The following is a 27,302-nucleotide window of genomic DNA, read 5'->3' as shown; positions in this document are numbered from 1 at the left end:
ACCACATTGACCTCACGGGAAGTTTCATTACTTCCCCCACGAGTCCTCACCATCAATTCCATATCAGGCATTCCCGGATAGGTTGGCCGTCAGTGGAGCGGATCTTCTCCCCGCACCCGCACCAGCATCCAACCATGATCAAGGAGATTGGTTTTGCTGCAAACTGTCGTGCAGCGCCCAGAATCAGGGATTTCACCCCAAAATTGGGCACGAACCGTATGCACTGCTTCGTACGGGATCGCGGGCATCTCCTGTCGCCATCAGGAGTTGTTACAGAACCCTACACCTATCTCAATTCCCTTTGACATTCCCCCCTCCCCAAACGACATCGGAGCTTTTTTGTCCAGGGGGCAGCGGATGGAGCCTTGTATCCTAGGCAACAACTCGACTCTTTCGCACATGCAAAGAGTCGACCAATGAGCGCTGCATCTACAAAACAACGATCGAGGTGTGGCTTCTGCTCCCGAACGAACAACATCATCACTTATTCGTGCTTTGGAAATTTTTTTTCCCCCCAATCATGCACGACATGGATTGTCGCGGAATGCACCCCTGATTGGCAAAAAGGTTCAAAGCCTCGCTGGGGATTGAGCTGTAAGACAGCTGGATCGTGCCAGCTCATGCTGTCAAATCAAACTCTTCATTGTCATTCGTCATTCGTCGACCTTTTAGGACATCCCATGCAGGACTTCGTATAAAGTGTACAGTACATAATTTACATCAGCGGCTCACACAGGAACCAAGTTATTCCTTCCCCTCTTTGTCCCCAATTAGGCGTCCGTGCCGGATGAACAAACCATGGACAGGGGGAAAAGGCTCTTGTTTGATAGGGCATTCCCCCAAACCTTGCTTCGAATTTTGATGTGTGGGTTCGACTTTTTTTTTTGGATTGCTCTGCCGATCGATGGCTGCCCCACTGAGAGTTGAAATCCCAATGGCGGAGGAGTACTCCGTAGTAATGTCAGGCGTCAGTGCCGCACTTTTACAGAAAGAAAAAGGGAGAGGGAACAATTTTTTTTTTTTTTTTCATTTGATAACCGGCTTTTTGACCTTGGCAAATGTCGACGCCACAATGAGTGGGAAGACCACAGTGGCTTCTGCGTATACCTATGATATCGATAATTTCAGCCAAAGAGACCTCAATTGTAAACGGCGGGGACTAAATCGAGGTACAAACACTAACCTTCACACTCTGCGCATCCGCTTTGATCTTCCCCCAACTCACAGCTTCATCGGGCCGGGCACCGGCGTCGCTACCGTCGAATTCCTGCGCAGTGTTGATATAGACGGCGCTTTCGGCGCCGTTGCGCATCAGGCAGGCGTTGGCGATGTGATGCTTGATGATTCCGCCGCCGAGAATGATCATGCCGGCACGCTCAGCGAACGTGGACATGGAATTGATCCGGCGGATGTCTTCTACGATGTCAATCCGTAGGTGGTCTGGCGACGCCGAGAACGTATGGAAATACAACATGTCCCCCAGGCTCCCATCGGTCAACGCCGGACAAAACACGGGGATGTCATTCTTGTAGGCCCAATAATAGACTGATTCTTCATTGTTGATCTCCTTGCCCAGCCGGTGGATGACCTTGCTAGGCGTCCAGTGCACGCGGTTTTCCGTATTCTTCGACGCCTCTTGCTCCTCGAGCATTGTCTTCAGTATGGGCATCACCCAATCCTCAAACGCGCAGTAGTTGCTGTTCGGCACGATCAAGTTCCCGATTCGGTTCATTCCCCTTTCCCGGAGCGATGCGCCTTGCATGCTGAACGATCCGAGATACGTTGGCGCCAGGCACTTGATCAAATCCTCCTCGACGCCGCCGGCCGTCGTGACGATGGCCGACACGTGCTTGTGCTGGACGAGGTAGCGCAGGGTTTCCCGCAGGCCGGACGAGATTAAATTCGAGGTGTATCCGAGGAAGATGGTCGTGCCCTTTCCTGTCTTTGGATCCCGCCATGCGATCTAGATGGCGAACAAAACCGGTCAGCATCAAAATCTCTTCTCGGGCCAGGGCAAAAATGGAAGGAAGAGAGACCATGTCGTTGATGATCCGTGCAGCCTCGGCCACGGCGGAGGCCTGAAACCCCATCCCTGCCATGTTTTCTAGCAGCTCGGCAGCGGTGATGTCTCGATCGGCGTATTTGTTGAAGTCGATGCCGCTGACTTGCGGGGTTCCTTCGGGAACGGTGTCGGAAGCCATGAGAACAGCGTCCGTGGCCCGCGACGGGGGAGCATCCGCTTGGGTACCCATGTTTTCGAATCTCAATTCTAGAAAGGTGAGTGTTTTGAGTGGCCGAAATTGTTTTGTTTCACAGAGGTCAATAAGGGCAAATTGAGGGGGAGGGGAGGCGTTATGGGAAAATCTCCCAAGGTGGGGGGAGGTGTCACAAATGGAGTAATGTTTCGAGAGAAGCGCAGACTTTGCAGCTCTGTTGGGTTCTCACTATCGGAGGAGATCAAGAGCCAGTGCACTGAATCAAGACTCAAATTGTATCAAGACCATCGTGCCCTTGCCCATCCCGCCGCAATCTTGCGCCCAAACTGCGCATCTAATCAGATCAGATCGGATCAGTCACGTGATTAAATCGCTTACCTCAGCCACCAGCCACAGCCCGCTAATTTAAAAAAGCGGGTCCGGTCAATCCCTGTGCGTCTCGAATCACCCAGCCAATCAGCGCCGGACCCGGGGCATCTGGACAGCTGGCGTTTCTCGTGAAACTCAATACCAGCCACACCACCCCCGGCCAGTTCGTTCAGCCACAGCTATTTTCAGTCATCACGTCTCCCCTGCCAACTGACTGTGTACGCGAGAACCGGCCTGCGGACTCCCAACGCTAGTTAATTCTGGCTCAAGACGCGCCGTAAGAAACCCGCCATTCTCCCCTATCTGCATCGCCTGTCGCAGTGCTCCGTCGTGACCCCGTCCCTGCTGAATCGGCGGTGGCGACGATCGATGCACGTGACACAACCTAAAACCCGCGAACTTTGGAGTTTGAAGATATCGCTCATTGGAGGCCTTTTGACGTCGCGCTCCAATTCGATTCTGCATCCTTCTTCCATCTCCCCGGCTGCAGGACTCCTTCATCATCACCATCGCCGTTCCTCCAGCTCAGCTGCTTCCGCAAAGCCTGTTGTCTGGCTGAGCCTTTGTCATCGAGCTTTCAAGTGTTTCCCAGCACCCTTTGCCTTCCTGTATCCCTTTTAGCATCTGTTCATCACTGTCCTTCCTTCTCGCGCCTTGCTGCGAATTTCGACGGCCTTGCTGCAATTTTGGGATTCGCTCACTTACTCGTCTCTCATTTCTGTTCGAAATTTCAAACATCGCCAAAACCCTCGCTCTTCGAGACAGCCGCTCTCTAACCAACTCTTCTGAACGTTGTCATCCACTCCCACCTTTCATTTGACCTCTGTGGGTAATTGCGCATTCAACTTCCCTGTTTTCAACGCTGAGCGGCCTCTCTCTGAACAGGCATCAGTCAAGGTGTGCTCAGAAAGCGGCTAGACCCTGGTTTCTAACCCATCTCTTCTTGGCAGTGCAAATCCAGCTGCAGCCGCCCTTGTCAGACAGTGCAGCTTTGGGCAGACCAACGGAACAAAAAGAAGACTTTGCTCGCTCACAACCTCCCTGAAACCTACACTGTCATTGTGGGTTTCCCAAGCGCAGTCTTCACTTGACTGCAGACCCCCTGTTTTCGTCGCATCTGGCTTTTCGTCGCATGTTGCCAGGCTTTGCACGTGACTAATATGTGCCGCTATCATCCACAACAAACAATTCTTTTCTCCCCAGAGAATTCCTTCTAGATCTTCTAGCCTTTCAACTCTACTCACCAGCTGTTGCAGCTGGTTACGTCACTATTACTGTTTAATACCACTGTTTTCGTCGGAAACTGACTCTGGCTCGCACTGAGATATCTATCGCCCCAATCTATGGTGATCCCCAGCAATGGCATCGCGATTCCCTCCAAGGGACCGCTCCCCCCATAGATATGGTGATCGCCGTCCGCATATCCCTTCTGGACCGCGTGGAGGAGACGATGCAAATTCTATCCCCCTCGGACGCGAACCCCCTAGAGGTCCAAAAGCACTTATTGATTCCTCGAGAGGCGGCCATTTTGCACCAGCTGGTCCAAGAGGAAGGGGGATTCCTAGAGGAATTTCCGGGAGAGGCGAATATCGTGATCGTGACCCTCGTGATTTGAGGGATGGTCCTCCTCCGTTTAGACGGGACCCCGACCGGGACTGGCCCCGTCGTGATAGGGGCTTTGACTCGAGAGATACCCGTCCGCCATTTGGTCGAGGCCGCTCCAGGTCGCCTCCGCTTAGGGACTTTCGGGATGCTGGACCGAGAGATTTGGATATACCCAGGTTGCGACGGGGTTCTCGGGATGGCCCTCTATTGATGCCAGATGCATCGCCTCTTCGGGGAGGTTCCTTTCGTGGTCGTGGCCGTGGTGATCGTGATCGAGGAAGGGGTAAAGGCTTTTTAGACGATCGAGATTTATTTCGAAGGAGAAGCTTATCGCGAGACGCCTGGAGAGACCGCGACTCTCGGTTTGACCGAGACAGAGATCGCGAGCGTGAGTGGGACAGAGAAAGGGAAAGGGAACGGGAGAGGGAAAGAGATAGAGAACGGGACCGAGACCGAGACCGTGAACGAGAACGTGAACGTGACAATGAGAGACGTGGCCGGTTTGAGCGGCGAGAGGACGATAGGCGCCCAGAGAGAGATGAGCGGGATGAGCGAGATCGAGCTCCGGATCGGCCTGATACTTGGAGGAAAGACCGGGCTCCTAGTAGGATAGAGCCGAAAAGCTCATCTAATACCGCCACAGTATCGCCTTCGACTGTTTCACCTCCGTTATCCGCTGCTCCATTTACAACTCCTAAACCGGATATCCCTGATGTTCCTCAGAAGTCGGCCGTGCTCCCTACAACTTCAGTGCCAGACCAGCCGAAGCCCCTGGATAAAGTAGAAGCTCCGCCGCCACGTTCAGAATCGTTCGCCAACCATCCAGTACCACAATTTGTCTCAATGTCTACTGTCTCGGATGTGCCAGCGTTTGGTGCATCAGCATCAAGTACAACGCCAAGCCGAGGCAAAGCGCAGTTGAATTCCATGCCAGGAACTGCCAATAAACTCCATAATGATGCGTTTGCTTCTGGTTCTGTACGCCCGCCAACTGGACCTAGAGCCGAGCGTGTGGAGAGTCATGCTCCAGATTTCCGCTCCCGCCGTTTATCCGTCTCAGACGCACGAAGCAAAAATGACCTCTCGATACGTCCTAGCAAGCCTCCCCCGGCATCTCCACCCGCTCCGCCTACTTTGTTACCTGACCGTCGTGCTGTTACCCCCTCTGCTCAGGATAGAAGCTCGCTGACATCAATTAACCCTGAAGAAAAGCCGCTACTTTTACCACGACAGGATTCCGGGCCCATTTCTCCTCCTATCGGCCCCTCCGTGGCTCTATCCCAAGGATTTGGCCGTGCACCCGTAGATACCAACAGCTCCCCCGTTGCTCATCGGCGGCCATCTACTAGCCAGACCTCTCCACAGGCACCGTTCTCAAACATACCCACTGGACCAAGGGCATTGCAGCGACCAATTGCTCCTAGAGGTGGCCCAAAGGGAAGCAATCAATGGGTTCGACCGGGATATGTCAACCGCGGACCACCAATAGCTAACGCTGGCTCTCCTACTAAACGGGATAGCTTTACCGACGATAAAGATATGATTTCTTCAGTATCCAATGAGTCACGGAGCGCGGAGAAACAACATGATGAAAAAACAGAGTCGATTGAAACGGAACCTAAGAGATTGGCAGAAGCGGCCGCGAACGAAACCAACGTGACTTCAACACCAATTGATACAATGTCATCTGAAAAAGGAGAGGTCGGACCGGTCCATAATTTAAAGGACGACAGTTTGCTACCCATGTTCCTTGCAGAGTCTAGTGGTGAAGTATCAGACGAAGAAGATGACTTGGACGAGGAGGATTTCAATCAGGGAGAACAACGCTTTGAGAAAGAAATGCAGGCTTTAGCAGCAGAGATGCCGCCGCCTCCCCTAGAGGATCCGGTTATTGTCAGCCTCTTATTCAAAATTCAGATGCTGGGTATAATCGCTGAAGGAGCTGTGCCGACATCCCTGGATGAACCCAGCGCCGCAATAGAAACTGAAAATCCCTCTGAGCCTCCAGCAGTTGTACCGCTACCCAGTACAGATGCGAATGAAATTGAACTTCCGGATGCTCCTCCTAGCGTTGCTCCTCCCGAGGAAGCTCCCGTTGCTGAAGCACCTTCCTTGGAAGCCCTCCCGTTCTTGAACACTGGTCCGCCAACTCCTTTCTCTGATATGGACACTTATCAGGAAACCCTCAAAACTCATGATATGATTAAAGATACGCTTCGCGAAGAGATAATTAAGCAACGGAAAGAAATTGCGAAGCAGCATGCTGACTTGCGGGAGCAATATCGCGCGTATTATAGACCATGGAGACTTGCAGTTTCGGCAATGGATCGAAAAAAGGCAGCGGAAGATAGGAAGTCTGCAGCTCCAGGGCCATCAACGCCTCCAGCTTCTTCCAGCTCAGCAGCAGCCATTCCCCCGCTCGAAGGACGGAGAGGGTATAGAATGAATAGTGAACTGGACTTCCAAAATGCTTTGAAAGCATCTGCCATAACTGCGGAGGAAGAGAATGCGCGTCGTAGGGACCAAGAAGCCACTGCGAGACCTGACTTGGCTCGGGAGGCACCTATCCCTGATATGTTTGATGACATAGAAAAAAGGGCTTCCGTGTTTCAAGATACTAATCAGATCATTGATCCGAGCAAAGCGTTTGAGGTGTTTGCGTTCCATCTTCCCCCGGATGATTTCACGCCTGAGGAACATAAAATTTTCACAGACACGTTTATGTCTCATCCGAAAAAATGGGGCAGGATTGCGCAAGCCTTACCAGGGCGTACATTCCAGCAATGCATCAATCACTACTATTTGACCAAGGAGGAGATGAAATACAAAGTCAAGTTGAATAAAAAATGGGCCCGGCGCGGACGAGGACGAAGGACGGTTGCTAGACCCCCTAAGTCAAATGCTCTTATGGCAGATCTCGGTGTTGTGCGCCCTGTCTATGATGGCGACGAAGCAACGGAGACAACCCCGGCGGTTACTGATACTGGTCGGCCTAGGCGAGCAGCCGCACCCACCTTTGGGGAAATGGCCGCCGATACGGAGACCAGTACGCCAACGCCAAGTGGAGGAAAACGAAACAGTGGAAAAGAAGGACCGGATCAACCACCCGACAAACCTGCTAGACGCGGCGGTAGAGGTGGAAACCGTGGCGGCCGGCGGGCTCGAGCCCAACAACCGTTGAATAATACCCCGATCGCCGCCGCTCCTCCAAAACCACAGCCAGAACTCAGCGTCGAGAATGTTACCAAACTTGCTACACCAAGGCCTAAAAGTGAGACAGAAAAGGCATTTGAAGTGGCCGCTCCGCGAACAAAATCTACTAGAGTTCGTGCAAAGGAACCCAAGGAGATTGCTTCAACCGCAGAGTCAACGGAGGGAGAATCGGCGCCAAAGCAAACAGGGGGCGGTTATGGATCCCAGCAACCTACAAGCTACTGGTCTGTCCCAGAACAGCGTGACTTCCCTGAACTTGTTGCGCATTTCGGTAGGGATTTTGAAGGCATATCTCAATTCATGAAAACGAAAACCCCAACAATGGTAAGAAAGGCGGAATATACAACTTTTACATTCACAGAAACCAAGCTTACACCTTTTTCAGGTTCGAAATTATTTCCAGCGAAACGTTGACTCGGGTGAAAATGAGCTGGAGGAACTGGCATCAATCGCCGAGGCTAAGAAGCAAAAAGGCGAAGCGACGGGTCCTCTTCCAGTCCCAAGTCTCCCAACAAAGCGGCGGTATGATGCTGCTGTTTCTTCAGCTGGCCCGCGGCCTTTAGCTCCAAATACAGATACGGCTGAGCATATTGATAGAAAGGTGAAACTTCAAGTTGTGCCATTGGCCGCAGCACCGCCTCCAATTCAGCCTCGCCAGTCAATCGATAAAGCACAGTCACAGCAAGCCCTCTATCCTTCGGTTCAAGCTCGTGGTGCTTCGATGCTTCCTTTGTCAGCCAGCGAGGAATCGCACCAACGTGCAGCACGTCAACAAGCTGCACTAGCTGCCCAACGGATGCAGCAGCAGCAGCAGCACGGACCACGTATGGGCTATTTTAGCGAAAATCGCCCCGATAATCGATCTGTACCAGCACAAGGAAATATCGCTGCCAGCCACCTGCAAGAACTGGAATTGAAGCGACAACAACCACAGGCCATTGCCGCTCTTGCAGCTCAGGTAAGCATTGGAAGCTTGCATCCTCAGAATATGAACCGCTCCAATCTCGCATCTCTTGCTCCGGACGCTCAAGAAGCGTTGAGGTACCACTCAATATCGCAGGCCTCTCAATATGGCCAGCCATCTTATCTTCAACCGCGTCCAAGTGTCCAGGCCGCCACATCATCCCGGTCTCACTCGCGACGTCCTAGCAACAGAAGTATTTCCTCCACTGCAACATCTCCAGTCCAATTGCATAGCAAAATGGAGTTAAGTTCGGGAGCCATGGCCTCTGTTGACATGCTCAATCAACCCAAACCCACTTTCCGACAACCGACCCAGTTCCTCGACATTAACCGCTCAACCCCGGCTGTTCTATCACCACATGAAGCGAGTCGGCCGAATTCTCGACCAAATTCTACATCAGCTCCTGCAAACGCGGAACCACCTCGACAAGTGCCTGCGAAACGCTCAAATATCATGAGTATCTTGAACGATGAGCCAGAGGATCCACAACCACGGAAGAAATTCGCAAGCGGCGACTTTGCAGCTCCCACTACCGCTTCACGCCCGGCCTCCCCTCGTCCCGTTTATGCAGGAAACCATTCGACGCCGTCTCGTTCGATACGGCCAGAAGATCATTTGAATACTGCTAGCCAGCAATACCAAAGATCTAAGTACACTCCAGCTGGATCGCATCAATTGCAATCGCCACACCCGCTACAACACCAACAATCTCATTCTCAAATGAGCACTGCCCAACAATATCCGGATTTTTCAGGGAACTATAAAGCTTCGTCAGGAGGAAGCTCGTTGAATCAGGATTGGATGGCAAGATTCGACCCCAGGGGCCAACAGCAGTCGTCCCAATCACCCAACTCAACCGATCAGCACATTTCACGCCTGGCAAGGCAGCCCTCCACCAGTCATACGTACTCCAACACGGGCCTTTCTCACTCGGTATCGATGTCTAACCTTCAATCGACCCAGTCACACCCTTCGCCTCAGCACCAGAGCCAGCGGCCACCCTTCACTCACCAAATTTTGCAGCAATCTCAATCAGCTCAACAGAGTGCTTCTGCTCGAGATTCCCCGATGTCTCAACATCTCCAGCCGTTCTCTCAGCCTGGTAGCCCATCAATTCAGCGTCACAGCATATCTTATACCCCCAAATCTTCTCATCCGAGACCGACGTCTCCAAATCCGCCGTCAGGCAGTTTGAAGCAGACTCCTCATCCGCAGTCGACTCGGTACTCTGGTTATGCCCCAAGCAATGGAGGTCATCAGATTCAACCTGTTTTGGAGAACCAGCCTCAAGCAGCTCACCTATACCGGCAAAACGTCCAGGGTGGTGCTCCGCAGCAATACTCGCAGTCAGCAAGACGGGTGCCATCACTTTCGCCCAGGCACCAGCCATCACATTTACCGCCATCACAACATCTATTGGCACAGCATGAGCTGCAAGCCCAACGCCAGCATAGAGCATCGTTGAATTTGGGCCAACAATCTGATTCTCCTTTCAGCCGCAACCCTCCTCCGTCACAAGTCTCAAATCTAAGTCGCGGTACGGGGTATGTCACTAGAGCGGTCGTACACGCCTCCCGGCTGTTCTATCGCAACACAGTCATACTGCTTCAAGCAGCAGTGGTGGTAGTGGCAGTGGCAACGGCGCTGGTGGTGGTGGTGGTGGTCACTTATATTCCACCAGTAGCTTGTTGAGTTCTCAAGGAATGCACCCACAGCACCAAAGCCAGCAGCAACAGACCCTTCAACCGTCGTCTCATCAGTTACACCAGATGTCAAGACATTCAGGTAGCGGCGGAATGGACCATCCTATGTATGATCGTAGGTAACGATATTGAGCCATACTTTAGGAAATCTGATCTGGTTTAACAACTTCACTCCAATGTAAATATTAGCCTTTCTTTTGTAGTCTTTTACCCCATGACGGCCTTTTGAATTTCCCGTCCCCATTTTCCAAATTTGCAACCCCTTTGCCGTTCCTATCAGGCTGGTTTGGTTCCAGCATTGTATTAAGCCTGGATTTCTCCTTAGAAATAAAAGACCAAAAGTTTATATGTTCAGCTTCAAGGGCCATCTAAGCTGTCCAGCTTCTAATAAAAAGGCCCAGGACCCGAAAATCTCTTATTTGCATTTATATCCCACTGTCAACCTGCCACGCAAATATAAGAATAGTGAGTACACATCGATTATCTCAGGGGAAAATGGATGTTGAAAATATCTATAGTCCAAGGTTACAAAACCCAAAGATATCGAGGTAGATAAAAAGTCATAAAAGAGGCCCTGTCATGAAAGCTCAATGGGTATTTTATATACACGCGAAATGAGTCATTGAGAAGGTTCATATAGCTATGTTGCTGGTAGGACCAGGGATCCAAGAAAATTCAATGAACATGATCGAGAACGGTTCAGGCGAGTTGCTTTAATGAGAACTGTGTCTGGACTTGCAAATGAACTGGTAAAGATGAGTTGAATCATAAATATTACATAACGATGCAGTCCTTGCTCCTATCCTTTTGTCGTTCGGACAATGGTGCAGCTGTAACTGGCACTGGTGGCCGTCTTCTTACTGAAGGATGATGATCCATATTTCGAGGCGGGGTTCGTCCGGCACCATAGTTATAGCTTGAAGATCTGGGTCCTGCTATGCCGTCGTATTGAGGGCTGATATGGTCCTCTGGGTTGTATGGTGGCGTTTGTGCGGCTTGCTCGTAGGTTGGAGGGGGAGCGTTAGTATCCGCTGAGTGAGTCTGGCGAAATGGGGATTTCTGGTGGTTGAGGGATAAGTGGACGGACCACTTGGGATTGGCGAGGTTGACGGTGCCCGGTTGACTGGCGATGGGTTTGAGGAGTTATATTGCTGGCGGATCGATGTCTACTCGGAACTTGTTGCCAGGGTGGTTCGTTTTGAGAGCGGCTTGAGCGACGCTCCGTTCGCGTACGCTGCTCTTCTTCATCTTGATATTGAAGTGCTAACGCATATGCATAATCAGCGTCTGTTTGTTCGTTATGCGTTGATGATTGGCCTGCGTCGAGATTCCGGTTCTGCTCAGCGGCAGATTGATCTTTCTGTTGGTTATTAGGAAGGGATGGTGCAGCTCCAACAGGACGAAAATCTCCGGAGAATAATTCGGATCCACTGCCGTTGACATCCACAAGGCTTTCCCATACAACTTCTGCATGGCTTGCATAGCCCGCATCCGTCACAAGGGTGAAGAGTTGGTGAGATTGTGGGTGTTTGAATAGTGTCGAGAAGTGGTCATTTCGGAAGAGTATACAAACAGCTCCAGGCTCGAGAGAGCGATTTAAATGTTCGAGGCCAAAAGTGCTCAACTGAGTCGGATTTTCGACATTGACAAAACGCTGTATGTGGTCTATATCTTTGACTAAGCGCTCTTCTTCGGCCTGAAGCATGCCACCAGTGAGGACGCGCCCTTCCAACTCCTCTTTGCGAAAGTGTAACAATTGGATATCATCATGGTACTCTGCTGTGCGAAGCATTGCTTTGTGCGCCTCCGAGGACGGAGGGGCAAGCCAGCCGTGAACTAATGGGAGGTTGAAAGCACTATATAACTGGATATCGCGTGTTTGATGAAACATTCCTGGTTGGTCGGGGTTTACATTCTAACCTCTGTTAGCAAGTAGTTGAATAGGAAAGCGCATTCTCGAAAACATACTGGAGTCAAGCGAGGGTTCACGTTCATCCCGGTGTGCAGCATTGTAAGAAATTTACTGAGATCCTCAATATCAGGAAGCTGATACTCCTCATCCACATAAGTTGTAAGCTCGTCGAATAAAGCTTGGATCAACAATCCCAAAGATATACTCTCTCGGGATTTCAAGGCTCTTATAAGTGGGGACTGAATATCAGGCGGGGTCCGCATTACAAGGCTATTGACAAGCGCAAGAAGAGGGCATGGACCGTTTTCATTTTGGATCAGAACAGGAGAATGACGCAAAGGGGAATGAACCCCGTCTATCCAATTAACAACACGAATGCCGTATATTTCTGAACGCTGTGCCTGGGGTTTAACACTCGGAGCCTCACTTCTATCTCCTTGCGATCTCGTTGGTTCATCCTGAGGATCTAAAGGACATGACCTCGTAGGCTGAGTAGTTGACAGGTGACTTTGTGGGGCGGGAAAATGAGGCGTGACATGGTGGGAGTCGCGGTGCTCGGTTTCTTCAAGATCCATAAGGTCTTGCGAGGGCAGGAGGGAGCTAGAATGAGAATTGCAGGTCGGACTTTGATAATCATTTGACCTATCATTCTCCGTGACTCCTGCTACCGGCTGATCCTCGTACCCAGTTGCCTCAAGCTTGAGCTGGTCTTCGGCACCGAAAGAGCTTACATTAGTAGAGGCAACAGGCCCCGGGGGTAATGAATGGAATGGGGATCCGGCACTATTTTGGCTTGGAGAAGGGGTTAGCACTGAGCTATCGAGGGGCGGCGAAACTGCGAGTTAACAAAATAATTGTTAGTTTTCGGAATGATCAATATAGAATAAATTGAGATAATGCATAGTAGCTTGTAAGGGTAATAAAGATGACAGGAGGGCTACCTGTGTTCGAGGTTCCACCATTGTAGGTCTGCTCCAGCTTCGCTCTGAAAGGATTATTCGATTGTAGTTCAATAGTTTTGCGGGGCGACAGATCTGTCGCATTGCTTGTAGACAAATCACTCTGTACTGCGTCCGGATTTGGCTGATAATGATTTGAGCTCTGTGCGTTTGGGGTCTTAGGACGTGGTATTCCCTGCCCACGATTGTCATAAGCTTCCAACAGCGGAGAGTCACATAATTCCCCAGACCCAGCAGGCTGGTCTTGTGTCAGCGATTCCTGATTAGTGTCCAACTGGCGCATCTGAAAATCGGCCACCGCTGGCTTCGAGCTAACACTGCTACTCTGATTGGATGGCGTGGTGTCTGCTGCCGTTTCCAAATCCGGAATAGGTTCTATCTTCAACTCTGCTGAGCCAGGTAGCACATCCTGGTCCTCTTGACCGGCGATCCCCGTGTTCTCACACTGCTTAATGCCCATCATGCGCTTACCCACCGCGGACTGGTTTAAACGCGAAGGTATCTCAATAAGGCATCTTCAAAGAGAGGGAGAGTGAAAGCGAGGCACCAAATCTTCAACCGGGCCTAAAAGTAGCGAGCGCGCCAATAGATTTTTGTCATCGACTGCAGCCTTCCTTGAAACCGGCTATGGCGGACAAAATCGCTGGTGTGCTTGTGATAAGGTAGCACAGAAGTTGTCAAGAGACGAGTTGCGGTAGGAGAAGATGCAAATGCGAAGAAAGGGGTATGGCTATTTGAGACCTTAGGGTGTCAGCGTCCCAAATTGCAGTGAAGGTACTTCAGACCAGCATTCGGCAAAGAGACTGTGGAAGAAGGAGGTTGATCGTCGCAACCGCGAGATATAGATTTGAGGGAGCCTACAGCCGGCAGCTTATCTAATCGGGCGATCTCCGGTTATCGGATTAACCCCACTTTCCGGAGATGACGTAAGGCAGGATATTTGATGTGCCGGTCCGATTTGGGATTTTTGCGGCGAGGAGCAAGCGGACGTTGTTGATCAAAGGCGCTATGGCTTGCTTTGCGCCGTATTAACGAAAGTGAGGTAAAGATGGACTCGAGAATAGCTCCGGACGCTTATATTGCGCTTCAACTGCCCTCAGGAACAACCAAAGTCCTGCAAATACTTCCGAATTCGTATGTTCCATGCATCGCCTGTGTGAGCACTCTTGTTCCTCAAGCTTGAGAATCCAAGGCGCGCTTCATTTGTTTGGCTAACGTCAATGGTCAGGAATGTGTCTCTTGGGAAGTACGGTTCATTCCCTGCAAATCAGATCCTTGGCCGACCGTTCTACCTGACTTTCGAAATACTTGACGAAGCCGACGCAAATGGACATATCCTACGCGTTGTTCCAGCTGCGGAGTTACACACGGAGGCGCTGATGACTGAATGCTCGGGTCCCGGGGAGCTTGACGATGGACTAGAAACCGGCGACGCGAACGGAGAGGATGAAAGCACCGATGCTCGCGACAACCGGAATATCGTCGACGATAACTCTGCGCAGCGCATGACCATGGAGGAAATTGAGAATTTAAAGCAAGGCACAACTGGTGCCGGGAAAGAAATCATTGCTAAACTCCTTCAATCACATTCAGCCCTAGACCAGAAGACTGCGTTTTCCCGGGCCAAATACACGCTACGGAAGAGAAAGAAATTTTTGAAGCGATTTACGCCGCTGCCTCTTGACGTATCATTGCTCACAAATTGGATGCTGGACAAGGATGGAGGAAGAACCATGGAGATACGGGATGAATTGCTGGGGCTCATAGGTTGCTACGGGAATGTGCATCATGCTGGGGAAGAAATACTAGATCCAACGGCCGCTCAGCCTGGTGGGCGTTGGCTTATCGTGGATGATACAGGCGGCTTGGTGGTTGCAGCTATGGCAGAAAGGATGGGAATACTATATCCTTCATCGACAGACTCGGATCGGGGGCTTGATGAACTTGTGGCGGAGAAAATTGAACCCGGTGATGCACCAATCGAAACCGGGGCGACACCAATGGCCAACATCGACGATAAGCCACTTGAGAACTCTGACGACTTGAACCCATCCACACCTCACCAACTACACCACCCCTATCGTGCGGCGCCCATGTCAGCGAAAAGTACGAGTATTACCGTAATACATCCGAACTTCCAGCCTAATCTTACCCTGCTAAAGTATTTCTCTTATGACCTTAACGACCCTCCCGAATCGCATCCTCTCCACACCCACCTCAAAACGCTCTCCTGGATTCAGCTCGTGGATCCTGATTCTGACTCCACCTACGCCAACGAGCCTGAAGTCGTACCCGAATCTGTCCTTAACGAATGGAAGCCTAGCAAAAGAGGCGGATATCATCGAAAACGGCGTCGGTGGACGAGAGTTCAGACAGTCGTAGAAGAAACGCGTGCCGGTGGTTTCGACGGCTTGATAGTCGCGACCCTAATGGACCCTGCTTCCGTTTTGAAACATGCCGTACCATTATTGGCCGGTTCAGCACCAGTGGTAGTTTATTCACCACATATCGAGCCATTGGTTAAACTTGTTGACTTATATTCTACGATGCGCCGGGCGGCATACCTGAACCAGAAACACGCCGCGCAGGAGGGTCAAAGGAAAGGAAGAAGTGAGCAAAGCGAGACCGCAGATGAAGCCAAAGAGATAAACTATGACGATGATGACTTCCCCGTCGACCCATCGTTGCTTTTAGCTCCTTCAATACAGACATCGCGTGTCCGTCCATGGCAGGTTCTCCCGGGCCGTACCCACCCGCTTATGACTGGAAGAGGTGGAGCGGAGGGTTATGTTTTTCATGCTATTCGCGTTATTCCGGCAGGAAAGAAAGTCGAAGCCCGTGGGATTCCCGGAAGGAAGAAAAGAAAGGTTGCAACAGAGTCATCGGAGCAGACGCCAAAGGAGAGTGAGGATGTGGATATGCAAGACTAAAAAATGCAAAACGGGCGTCATCTATTCTGTTTTACTATCTAGATAACTACCCTGATTTATCCAATTGCAGACCAATATCTTCTCATTCGAAACTGAACCCGGTTAGTGTGAATGTTCGTCCACGCACACGACGTCCCAGTTCTCACTGTTTGATCGATGTTCCTTGTCAGGAATTCTAATCTTTGATTGACATGACCAAAAAGGTTGCCGCTTACCATGACAAGCATTGGTGGTTTAGTGGTAAAATCCGTCGTTGCCATCGACGGGCCCCGGGTTCGATTCCCGGCCGATGCAGAGCCATTTCTTTTTGCCTCACAACCTTCTATCATCTTACTTTTACTCCTCTTAAGTTTTTGCTTTTTAGATCACTGTTTGATTAGATTAGAAACTTACGGAGGGCATTTCGTTGACTAACCAAGGTTAATAGGTAGATTTCTAAATGCGTCATAGCTGGCGCAGTAAGAGTACGAGTCGCCTGATACCACGCGCTGCTTGCCATCCGGTCGGCAAGCAGAATTCATCACTTTTATTTACAAGGAAGCAAAGCTTGAAAAGTCAGACCGCTTGGGGAAAGTCGGCTAACTCTCATCCAAACTGCAAGGGTCGTCCAGATCATACTCGCCCGGGCTATATACTCCTGAAAGCTCACGGCATTGCCATCTCCGAAACAACTCGGTAGTTATTGCACGCAATGTAACATTCAAAACTAGAACACAACAGGCCAATGCGTTCCGACATGAACTAGTCCCCATGTTATTTCTGGTTGGTCAATTGGGATATAAACCGGCTTTAACCTGGGTATCTGAAATATGCAGTGGACAAACATTCATTACTATGGTTTAAAACAGCGCTCGCTGCGCTCCCCATTCCCAGCCAGCGCCTTGACATTTCTTCTTAAATAGGGATGCCGATGAACGGGTCACTGGGCTCCGCCTTCTCAAAACTAGCCCGGACAGCGACGGATTTATGAATCGTATGGCGAGGAGAGGCAGAACGAGCTCTTTTTTTTCCTCAATTTGGTCATGTGATCTAGACGTTGCGTACCCCAGCATCAATGGTCTAGTGGTATGACGCTTGCCTTCCAAGCAAGCTGCCCGCGTTCGATTCGCGGTTGATGCAAACGCACCTTCTGTTTTTTTGCTTTTTGCCCCGCTATTCGGAATACAAGGTGATGCGCCAGGAGCGCCGTGATGTATATTTTGCGCCTGTCAATTGCAATCATAGAGCTAGATTCTAGAAGGAATGTCGTCTGGGCTGGCTGCTGGTACGACGGAATTGACCCAAGGATCCTGAAAAACTGATAGCCTTTCATAAGTTAAGTCGATGTGAGAGAGTGGGGAGATACCGCCAACATCGACTTTTCGCCCCGCTCAAGCAGGGAAGCCCCCTCTTCTTCGAATGGCAAAATACTTAATTCCACTGCATCCACAACAGCATTGGTGGTTTAGTGGTAAAATCCGTCGTTGCCATCGACGGGCCCCGGGTTCGATTCCCGGCCGATGCAAGCACATGCTTTATCTTTTTGCCTTCATTGACATTTTTTTCTCGAGGAAAATCCCAGTTGAGAAGCAGCTTCTGACTTTTGCAGTGCGTCTCTAGAGGATTAGTGCACGCACTTGTGTCCAACTCATCCCAGCAATTAGCAGAGCGTTTGAGCCAGTGAGCTTTTCAAACCCCTTCATATAGTTACAACGATCAGGTAACCATGACAAACGCCCAATATCCTGCCATGAAAACCATGGTTGGTCCCGAGGTTTCACAACGTCAAAACTCACGTTTATCCAGAACAAGGAGGACCAGCAGTTCTCATATGCTGGCGGATCTCTTAATGCGTTGGTAGTGCATCACCCGCCTCATGCTTGGGGTGAGTAGCACTGCCACTGACGACTGCAACTCTTTGCATAACTTTGGGACCACATCACGGTTGTGCTGTGGGGGTTTATCGCTGGGTCGCGTTTCGATAACAATGGCTCGGATACTCAAATTTTCAGAGGAAGCCATCCCGCTTCTCTTGAACGTGCTTGGAAATGTGGTGGGAAACTCCGGACTTGTTTCCCGGTAAATGGAAGACAAGATTTCAGAAGACTAGGGTCAAAGGCTGACAACGAGGGAGTCATGTATCGGAGGGCAGGATATGTCGAAGAACGCGGTGCAACTCGTAAAAAGGCTGGTGTGTCCCAAGCCAAAGATCGATAATCCCTCGTCTAAATCTCGTCGAAATTGAAGAACGCTCCACTGAGCCACAGGCTCAGATTCCTTGTCAAACTGAAACCTGCACCATCGGGTATATTCCTAAACCAGGGAGGTTGAAGAGGCACTGAGGCAGGGGGATCGGGTCAATCTCGACGTAAAGATCAATCCAAGAATAGGATCCCGCTCAGAGATTCAAGGTTGATTTATCCGGCGTTGCCCATGTGGGCCGTGGGGGCCTGTTGCAAGAGCGCACCCAAGTGTGCTCCTTGCTGGCGGTCACCTCTGGTGCCCAACCTTCAGGAAGGTCGTGCCTTGATATCCGATGCTTGACAGCCCCGGAGCTGCGTCTCAAGCCCCAGTAGTGACATCACCATCACACAGCACTGACTGCACCCTCGCCTTGAGGTAAAGTTCAAGTACCGAACTCTGCTTGGTGTGGAGCAGTCAAATACCGGTCACCCGGTTCTGAGCTTCACCCACAGCCTATCAATAACTTCCGCCAGGGCAAGTCGACACAGCATATGTTCCAGCAGCTCGAGTGTCCTCCTAAGTACTCCGTGCTCCGTAGTACTCTCGAGTAATAATATCCAGATAACAGGCAGAACCTGGGAGATTGAAGGTCGTTGCACGTGATATGGAGATCACGTGGTTCAACCGCCAGCAACCTCAAAAAGAAGTCCTCTGACTGCAGCTGGGTAAAAGGCGACAACAGGCCTTAACTTGGAGGCTAGGTTCATCGACACTGCAGATATCCGCTGGAGAAAAGCAAGAAGCGCATCCTTCTCGCAGGCGTCGACCTGGAGAGCAAAACCGCCTCCACATTTCTCGCTTTGCAGCCAAGCCTTCAGGAAGTCGGTTCCGGGGCATGGGTCCCTGCACTGTGTTTGGCTGCGAGCAGAGATAAGCTTGCGGAAGAAGCACTGTGGTCCATCTCCTGCCGCACGTGTTGCCGTACGCCAATCGGATTTGCCCTCTAATTTGGAAACGCCAGGGAGGCCAAACCTCACTCGCCGCATCCCGCGTTGCGCCCGCCATCAAATCACAGCTGCTGCCCGCCCGCTTGCGCTGTTCTGGCGGGCTCATTCGCAGGCGTCGCTCTCATGGCGGAGACCCGGTTGCTCCCGATTACCAGCTGCTCGGAATGCTGTCCGTTGTCCATCGCGCTTCGGACTCCAAGCTTGGGGTCACCACACAGCCAGCGGCTGCAGCGCACTTTGGGGCTCGTGAGAAATGATTTAGCACGGGGTTTGTCCCCCGCGGAGGCAGCGATCGTTGGTCCCTGAGCGGCTCCACGTTCTCTGGAATTGACAGCTACAGGATAGGCCCAGAGGTTCACATGCCGGTTCGATCTAGGCATCTCGAGGCGTCGAGGCCTGTGCAATTTGCCCATATTGTGATGAATGATACCGCTCTTTGAGCTATTTTCCCAAAGGAGAGTCCTAACCCCACAACGAGGCTCTCCCAGTGGATCGAAATCTCCCTCAATATGACGAGATCCCGGGAGCATTTCGTGATTCCGCCGATGGCTGCAAGAGACCTGGACGGAAGTTTGCAAGCAGTGTTCACGCTGTCCACATGAAGCTTCAGGAGCGAGACCGATGGTCCAAGATCTCGTTTGAAGAAGTGGTTTCTTTTCTTTTCTTTTTATCCCCTTGGCAGCTTGATAATTCTGATGGCTGTGATGCCAGCTAATAATAATCACCAGATGCCCATTTCTTGGGTGTTCCATAAAAATGGTCCGCAGGATCCTTGATTTGCACGGGCCTTGAGGGTCGACGATCATTGGCACAACTCTTCAATGCACAGAATCTCGACTTCGCCATTCATCAACCCCGCGATCCCTGGATAAGTAACACGGCATAACCTCAGTCTTTGGATCTGTCGTGTTTCTCTTCCCCTGACTTTCCACTGTACAACGTTGTTCTGCTTCACCGGAACCTCACTGGGTGCTCAGCATGAAAGCGAACCGGCTGTCGACACCCTCCGTTGACTTCCGCCACAATGGGTTTCCGCATTATTGAAACCGTCAGAGGCAACTGGGACATGTTCAGTCCCATCGAACGTCGCAATGTCGCCATCTATATCCTCGGCATCATGTTATATAAATTTGGCCTGGAGGCTTTCAATGGATCAATCGTTGCGCTAGCCACGAATCGCTATGACTACGACGCTGCGAGAACCCACACCCAACCTAGGACTTTTGAGAAAGTTGGCCTTCTTACCGGTCTCAACCAGGCGTTTCAATGTGTCGGCTCCATTCTCATTGCGCCGCTTGTCAGGAAAGCATCGACACGGGTGGTTTTGGCGATAGCAATATCCGTTTTTGGCCTCTTCACTGCCCTTCTCTTGATCCTGGATGCCAGTACGGGCGGTACCTTCGTTCCAGCCGAGTTTCGAGAGAAACACCCTCGCATGGACTTCCACTACTACGGCAAATATAACACCGATGGGATGATCCCGATTTACTGCGTCACGGGCGTGGTGTATGGCATGGTCGAGCTTATTCGACGAGTTATCCCCAGAGATATTGTGGGCGGAAACGTGCAGAAGCTTCGACGGATGGACGCCCTTGTCCACGTTTTCTATGAAATATCTGGCACTGCCGGAGCGTTCTGTACGGCCCTCGCCTTGATACCGCAACTCGGGAACAACTACTCTTTCATTATTACTCCAGTGTGTTTTATCATCGCCGGTTGCGTGTGGATATGTATCACAGATACTGCAGTTCAACAACCAGCAAGGGAGAAGTTGCTTTCAGATCAACCCACCTACATCAAGGCAGTGTTCGGCTCGTTCTATCTATTCGGAGAATCCCTCTGGACTGGTGCGAGACTCATCCTCACGAACCGAAGGTTCATCTGGCTCGTACCAGGTTATGCTATTGCCTTTTATGGACATCGATACCTCGAAAACGGCCTCGCGCCCGCCATCGCTCGAAGATACCTTGGCCATTCCGCATGGTCGCAGGTCATCGTCGGTGGATCCAATCTAGGCGAATTGCTCGGTGCCGCATTCGTCTTTCTATTTACAAATTTCATCACCACTCCAATCCCCTGGATCCGCATAGACGCTATCATGTTGCTAGCAGTCTGGTACCTACCGTTCTGGTACCCGCCCGTTGGCGATGTTCGGTATGCATGGATCATCGCCGCCACATTCCTCCCGATATCCTTTGGCTGGGCCGCCGGTGATGTCTCCCTTGCAGCCTACATTCAAGCCACCCTCGCCCGCGTCGAATCTAAAACGAAAAACGTGTCCGCCCTCGGCGCCGTCATGGCATGTCTTTACACAACCTATATCGTCATCTATGCGATTACTTCCCCGATACTTGGACAATACATCGACAAAGTCTACACTGACACCGGTGGAAGCAAAGGAGGCGGAAATATTCACGGTGCAATTCTCAACGTTGCCGGGATACAATATTCGGTCATGGCGTTTGTCATATTCGCGTCGACATTCGTTCCCCAGGGCTCATTCGCACTGAACCCCAAGCTTCTCTTTAACCAGAATCTCGATGCGGACGTGGATGTCTCCGAGATTGCTTCGATCGAGATGAAGAAGAGCATGGATCGACGAGACACTTTTGGCGACCACGGCAGCGAGAGGGAGTCGTGGTAAATATATTGTCCCCGTTTCAGCGTTAAACGCTGGAGGCGACTGTTCATATCGGTGTACCATCACAAACTTCCTTCCTACCCTTTTACGTTTCATCATCGATCTCTTCTTACCTCTCCGAATCTCCGGAGCCATTAATCATTCCCTATCCGCCACGCTACGATCTCACCCCTACATATCGTCCGATTTACATTCTCTGCCTGCATTTTTTTTTTCGAAATAGCATTAAGCGCGGGTTTAGAATGCTGATTATCAAGGTTTTCAAATTTCTTTTGGCAATTGGTTATGTATTTATTTATCGGAGGGAACCTTGGGAAATTCGGCGAACTTATTTATGAGACGCGCTCACAAAGCATGAAGTATATATTCCACATAGTCGACAAACTCACTTGCAATTTAACTAAACCGCCCCTTAAGAAGCTGACGGGCTGATAAAAAGTTTTGAATGTCATTGCATTTCAGGTTCGGTACACGGGTGAAGGTAAATGATCATGGCATGAATGGATAACAGGAATATCAATCTAAAGCGACTTGCCCATAAACTTGCGTTTCGCGAAACTGAGCCACCACTAATTGACTGTGTTAGCCAATCCTACTTAAAGGAGGGAAACAGGGGTCGAATATAGAAATAGGATATAGACCCGACAAAAGGAAAGCGGACTTCGACCCTCGTACCTTAGATGGCCCTTCTCCGCCTGGGTATAATCTCGAATGTAATCTCATAGCGAGTTCTTGACGGACTTGGGATATGTATCTAAACAGGGCAAACGATCGGATGCTATTAGCCCAAACGTGAACAATGGGGATATAAATGGGAGAGCCCACGTACTGTCTCAGCGTCTCAGCATCCTGCCGGTCGCGGGGTGGCTCAAAAGCCTGGTTCAGCGGAAATGAAGCATCTCCGGGAATCGCGAACTGGTCAAGGGATGTATTGATCAGGACCTATTTTATGCACGGAGCAGATAAAGTAAGCGAATCGCTTCATTCAAAAGGGTGAGAGCATCGGCCTCGTCCCAAGCTATCAACCCATCTCCACCTCAACACAAAATACGAAAACAGGTGCAAGGACAATGCACAAACGCACCTTCTCTGCCTCCCTAGCCGCCATCCCCGGCTTGACTTTTCCCAGGCATTCACTGATGAACAGGATGCCATAGATCAGCATGCGATCGGCAGGGCCCTTGATTTCAAAGTTGCGGAAAAAGGTGTTGGCGCGGTAGAGCGAGAGGACTTCATCCAGACAGTCGTATGATTCGCTGTCGGGGTCGATGTCGGTGTCGGAGGAGCCGGCGGGGAGGGCGGGGAGTGTGTATGCAGGGCCGCGGGTGCGAGTGCGGAGGGGGAGGATGGGGAAGTTTCCTAGGAGGTTGGGTGTTAGTCTAACTGCTGGGTTTCTAGAGCCCAGGAAGGGAGGCATTGACGGGCCCAGAGGCTGGTGGTGAGAGGTGGAATGGGGTGTGATACGGCGTACCGATTGTTTGTACGTCGGGCTCATCGAGGAAGATGGAGTGGTATGCCTGCGGTGGTGGGGGAGGTTAGCATTCAGCATTCTGAGGAGCAAATTGGTTTTGCGAACGAACCGGCATGTTGGATCAAGGGAAATGCGATCTCTCTGGTGGTTGTGGGATCGGTGGTTAGCTTGCTGCCTGCGTCTCTCCGTCTTCCAGGTCTTGTTGGATGCCCTCACGATGTCATTCACTCCCGACATGATTTTCCGTCGCCGAGCCTCTTAACGCGCTGCCAACGAACAGACAGAACGCGTCGTGTTGCTGGGCTGAGCATCTTCTGGGCGTTAATTACTCAGGAAAATCTGTTTTGTCCCCTTGATTATACCCTGATTGCACTCAAGGCCTGGGACGTGTACAGAGACTGTTCTCGATGTCGGATATTGAAGACGAAATGGACCTCGATGTCCCCTCGAAGCATTCCATAACCTTTGTCGCAGACGATGTCAAGGGCAAAAGAGTCCAAGCGGATCTACCCGTGGAAGCTGAAGATAACCTCCCCTGGTGCGCCCCGGTCACTCGTTATCGAATAGTCGCTCATAGCTTTTGAAATCGAAACTGATCAAGGGCTTGAACAGGGTCGAAAAGTACCGCCCTAGCACACTCGGCGATGTTTCTGGACACCATGATATAATAGCGACTATAAATCGATTCATCGAGTCGAATGTAAGCCTCAAAGTCAATGATAGTTCTGGTTAGATAAACAGCTAAGTCAATGATTTGGCGACCAGCGGCTCCCTCATCTACTACTCTACGGCCCGCCAGGGACGGGCAAGACATCGACGATCTTAGCCCTGGCGCGACAGATATACGGGGTTAGGAATATGCGGCAGATGGTCTTGGAACTCAATGCTAGTGATGACAGAGGCATTGATGTCGTGCGAGAACAAATCAAGACGTTTGCCAGTAAGTTGAACCAACTGGCTTGAAATCTACGTTAGCAATTGGCTAAGCACAAAATTCAAGGCACGAAGCAGATTTTCTCGATGTCAGCCGGCGGACAATCCGACTCCAAACTAGGTGCTTTCAAACTGATTATTTTGGACGAGGCCGATGCGATGACGGCCACTGCGCAAATGGCGCTTCGGCGGATTATGGAAAAGTATACGGCCAACACTCGGTTCTGCATTATTGCGAATTACACACACAAGCTCTCCCCGGCGCTGCTTTCGCGATGTACGCGATTCAGGTTTAGTCCGTTGAAGGAGCAAGATATCCGGGTATTGGTGGACCACGTCATCGACAAGGAGCAAGTGCGGATACACCCCGATGCGATAGACAGCTTAGTGAAGCTGAGTAAAGGCGACATGAGACGGGCCTTGAACGTGCTTCAAGCGTGCCATGCAAGCAGTATGGCTTCCCCCTTCAGTGTTTTGCTTGGCTACGATGCTTATTTTCCGTGTCGCTCTAGGTATACCCCTGCCCCTCCGCAACGTCCCCAAAGATCAACAACCAGCCCGCGAACCCGAAATGATCACCGACGAGACCATCTACACGTGTATTGCGGCCCCACGGCCGTCTGATATCAGAACGATTATGGAAACCCTTCTCTCCACGTCCGACGTCACGTCGTGCTTGAACACCATTCAGACGTTGAAAACCAGCAAGGGATTGGCGCTGGCGGATATATTGACAGGATTGAGCAATGAACTACAGCAGATAGAAGTGCCTGCACAAACCAGAATAGCGTGGATGGAGGGGCTGGCAGATGTCGAGTGGAGGTTGGCGGGTGGCGGCGCAGAGGCGATACAGACGGGTGGGCTGGTGGGAGTGGTGCGCGGAGGATGCGAACTGATAGAGGGACAAGACCTGCAGATGGAGAGTTGATATGAGCTTCTTTCTCTGAGCAGCCGGCTCTTTCGCAGTGGACAGGCATCAAGCACAACAGGAGAGCTGGAGTTTGGCGCAGGAAAGATGAGTTTGACAAAATATATGATTCGGAGTTTCGACTAACAAATAACAAATCTTCATATTCAATCTCTATCTCGCTTCCTGCGTGGAGCATCTTCCACCAGGGATTCCTTTTCACTGGCCGGCCATCAGTTAATCGTTGGTTATTCCAACCACGCTTGATGTCATCGGCTCCTCTGCCCCTCAGCCCCTCGATCATCGCACATCCGCCGTCAACGAGCACACGGGCGCAATGAAGTGGACGATGGATCCCAGGAGAACGGCCCAGTTGCCAAACAAAACGCAAAGAAAAAAGAAGCCCAAATAACACCTCCTCGCCCTGACTCGCCAGACGAACATCTCCTCTGGTCAATTGACTTTGTTGCCCGGCCCGCAATCCATCCCCATCTTGGAATCTAGTTCCGGCCTCTCCCAGGATGCGAGGCAGTCAAGCATTGTGAACAGGGTCAGGTCGGCAGTCCACATCCGCATCCGTCCATCGAGTGCCCGTCGGATATCTCTCAATAGGCTAGTCAGCCCGTATCGCGACCAACGCAGGATCGCATCTGTTGGACAGGGCGTGGTATGAGAGCATTTTCGCTTGCCGGAATCCTACCCCGCACGGTGGAGGATATTTATTAGACTTGCTTCCTGGTTACTCTTCTCTTCTTCTACTACTTTTCTTCTTCGTCGGGTATTTCCCAGAAATCATACAGCAATGCCGTCCCGAACGCAATCATCCAGCCTCATCTGGACTCTGGCCGCGGCCTCTGTCTCGCTTTTCGCTACGGGAGCCTCAGCCGAGACGGTCCTGGGTGCATACATTTTCTCTCGCCATGGAGACCGTACATCAAAGTCTACTCCTCCAACTGTCCTGACGGACCTGGGCTACAGCCAAGTCTACATGACCGGCCAGTACTACCGAGACAGATACCTTTCCGACTCATCAGCATCCCAGATACAAGGGATCAACCCGGACATTGTCACGCCAGCTCAATTGACTGCCCTTGCCCCTGCGGATCAGGTCCTACAGAATTCCGCAACTGCTTTTTTCCAAGCACTTTACCCGCCAGCGGGTAGCGTTGCAAAGACAACCCTTCGAAACGGAACGGACATCGAGGCTCCCATGAACGGATATCAATTGGTCGCCCTGGAGCAAACCAAGGCTGGCGGAAACAGCGAAAATCTTGCCTGGCTGCAGAGCGCCAGCAAATGCCAGAATGCCAAAATCAGTAGCAACAGCTATTTTTCGTCCGCGCCGTATAACGAATTGTTAGGTTCGACCGCCGACTTCTATAAGTCGCTCACTCCTATGATCAAGGACACCTTTTCGGAAGATGAGATCAGTTATAAGAACGCATATACCATTTTTGACTTGCTGAATGTCGCATCCATCCACAACTCAAGCGATAGCTTCCCTTCCTCCGAGCTTCTCACCGATTCCGTCTATTCCCGCTTACTGGACCTCGCCAACGTGCACCAATTCAATCTGGCATACAACGAGTCAGACCAAATTCGTGCAGTCAGCGGCTCCGTCTTAGCGGGCGAGATCCTCACCGCGTTTGAGGAATTCATCTCTTCCAAGGGCGATGCCAGCAAGCTCAATGTCCAATTCGGTGCATATGCCACTTTCCTCTCCTTTTTCGGCCTCACCCAACTTCCAAAGGCCCACAACGACTTCAATGGTATCCCAGACTACGCGTCGACCATGGCCTTTGAGCTTGTGACCAACGCATCTACTTCATCTTTCCCCGACGCTTCTGATATTAGCGTTCGATTCCTCTTCCACAATGGCACCATCTCACCTGGAAACAAACCATCCGAATTCGCTCTCTTCAATCAACCCAAAACCGTTCTGAGTTGGTCTGAATTCACCAGTCAAATGGAGAAAATCAGCCTGGTGTCTCAGGAGGCGTGGTGCACTGCTTGCGGTGGCACATCTGGCGACTGTGCCTCGAGCAATGCTGGTCCCAAGCCAAACGCAACCACCCATGACGGAAGCCTGTCCACAGCCCAAGCTGGCGTCGTGGGTGCGATGGTTACCCTAGGTGTCATTCTTGCTGCCCAGTCGTTATTTATGTTGGTTGGCGGTTTCAGATTCGTGCGAAGATCTAACATTGTTAAGATCAGCGAGCTGCCGGAGAAGAATGTGGCATAAAATGGAGTAATGATTTGTGCTGCTCTTTGTATTTTCAGCAGCAAAGAGTGCCTAAAAGCGAATATTT

At 51.1% G+C, this 27,302-nt stretch overlaps 9 protein-coding genes and 3 non-coding genes across 12 annotated transcripts; 8 read left to right on the top strand and 4 right to left on the bottom strand.

Moving 5' to 3' along the window:
- Window positions 1-1,026: 1,026 nt before the first annotated feature.
- UREG_04017 (deoxyhypusine synthase) lies at window positions 1,027-2,252 on the bottom strand (the record flags this gene model as incomplete). Its single annotated transcript, XM_002544454.1, has 3 exons — window positions 1,027-1,107; window positions 1,184-1,963; window positions 2,037-2,252. 3 exons carry the CDS (start codon window positions 2,250-2,252, stop codon window positions 1,027-1,029), a joined length of 1,077 nt encoding a protein of 358 aa, XP_002544500.1.
- A 1,692-nt stretch (window positions 2,253-3,944) lies between these two features.
- UREG_04016 (uncharacterized protein) lies at window positions 3,945-10,059 on the top strand (the record flags this gene model as incomplete). Its single annotated transcript, XM_002544453.1, has 2 exons — window positions 3,945-7,727; window positions 7,789-10,059. The coding sequence occupies 2 exons, from the start codon at window positions 3,945-3,947 to the stop codon at window positions 10,057-10,059; spliced, it is 6,054 nt and encodes a 2,017-aa protein (XP_002544499.1).
- A 1,032-nt stretch (window positions 10,060-11,091) lies between these two features.
- UREG_04015 (uncharacterized protein) lies at window positions 11,092-13,401 on the bottom strand (the record flags this gene model as incomplete). Its single annotated transcript, XM_002544452.1, has 3 exons — window positions 11,092-11,985; window positions 12,039-12,817; window positions 13,044-13,401. The coding sequence occupies 3 exons, from the start codon at window positions 13,399-13,401 to the stop codon at window positions 11,092-11,094; spliced, it is 2,031 nt and encodes a 676-aa protein (XP_002544498.1).
- A 588-nt stretch (window positions 13,402-13,989) lies between these two features.
- On the top strand, window positions 13,990-15,871 carry UREG_04014 (uncharacterized protein; the record flags this gene model as incomplete). The annotated part of the gene is made up of 2 exons (XM_002544451.1): window positions 13,990-14,075; window positions 14,170-15,871. The coding sequence occupies 2 exons, from the start codon at window positions 13,990-13,992 to the stop codon at window positions 15,869-15,871; spliced, it is 1,788 nt and encodes a 595-aa protein (XP_002544497.1).
- Window positions 15,872-16,094: 223 nt separating this feature from the next.
- UREG_07952 lies at window positions 16,095-16,165 on the top strand. The gene has a single exon. It is a non-coding gene; the product is annotated as a tRNA-Gly (tRNA).
- A 754-nt stretch (window positions 16,166-16,919) lies between these two features.
- On the top strand, window positions 16,920-16,990 carry UREG_07991. The gene has a single exon. It is a non-coding gene; the product is annotated as a tRNA-Gly (tRNA).
- Window positions 16,991-17,304: 314 nt separating this feature from the next.
- On the top strand, window positions 17,305-17,375 carry UREG_07971. Its single transcript has one exon. It is a non-coding gene; the product is annotated as a tRNA-Gly (tRNA).
- A 1,339-nt stretch (window positions 17,376-18,714) lies between these two features.
- Window positions 18,715-19,454, bottom strand: UREG_04013 (uncharacterized protein; the record flags this gene model as incomplete). The annotated part of the gene is made up of 2 exons (XM_002544450.1): window positions 18,715-18,952; window positions 19,108-19,454. The coding sequence occupies 2 exons, from the start codon at window positions 19,452-19,454 to the stop codon at window positions 18,715-18,717; spliced, it is 585 nt and encodes a 194-aa protein (XP_002544496.1).
- Window positions 19,455-20,065: 611 nt separating this feature from the next.
- UREG_04012 (uncharacterized protein) lies at window positions 20,066-21,685 on the top strand (the record flags this gene model as incomplete). The annotated part of the gene is made up of 1 exon (XM_002544449.1): window positions 20,066-21,685. The coding sequence occupies one exon, from the start codon at window positions 20,066-20,068 to the stop codon at window positions 21,683-21,685; it is 1,620 nt and encodes a 539-aa protein (XP_002544495.1).
- Window positions 21,686-22,203: 518 nt separating this feature from the next.
- On the bottom strand, window positions 22,204-23,268 carry UREG_04011 (ARP2/3 complex 21 kDa subunit; the record flags this gene model as incomplete). The annotated part of the gene is made up of 5 exons (XM_002544448.1): window positions 22,204-22,251; window positions 22,358-22,597; window positions 22,767-23,041; window positions 23,154-23,199; window positions 23,263-23,268. The coding sequence occupies 5 exons, from the start codon at window positions 23,266-23,268 to the stop codon at window positions 22,204-22,206; spliced, it is 615 nt and encodes a 204-aa protein (XP_002544494.1).
- A 743-nt stretch (window positions 23,269-24,011) lies between these two features.
- On the top strand, window positions 24,012-25,014 carry UREG_04010 (activator 1 subunit 3; the record flags this gene model as incomplete). Its single annotated transcript, XM_002544447.1, has 3 exons — window positions 24,012-24,093; window positions 24,154-24,537; window positions 24,599-25,014. 3 exons carry the CDS (start codon window positions 24,012-24,014, stop codon window positions 25,012-25,014), a joined length of 882 nt encoding a protein of 293 aa, XP_002544493.1.
- Window positions 25,015-25,795: 781 nt separating this feature from the next.
- Window positions 25,796-27,235, top strand: UREG_04009 (uncharacterized protein; the record flags this gene model as incomplete). Its single annotated transcript, XM_002544446.1, has 1 exon — window positions 25,796-27,235. The coding sequence occupies one exon, from the start codon at window positions 25,796-25,798 to the stop codon at window positions 27,233-27,235; it is 1,440 nt and encodes a 479-aa protein (XP_002544492.1).
- Between the last annotated feature and the right edge of the window lie 67 nt (window positions 27,236-27,302).

Source organism: Uncinocarpus reesii, genomic scaffold (assembly GCF_000003515.1).
Source record: "Uncinocarpus reesii 1704 scaffold_2 genomic scaffold, whole genome shotgun sequence".
Lineage (NCBI taxonomy): Eukaryota > Fungi > Ascomycota > Eurotiomycetes > Onygenales > Onygenaceae > Uncinocarpus > Uncinocarpus reesii.
Note: the sequence above shows the minus strand (reverse complement) of the source record. Positions and strands in the feature narration are given on the sequence as shown.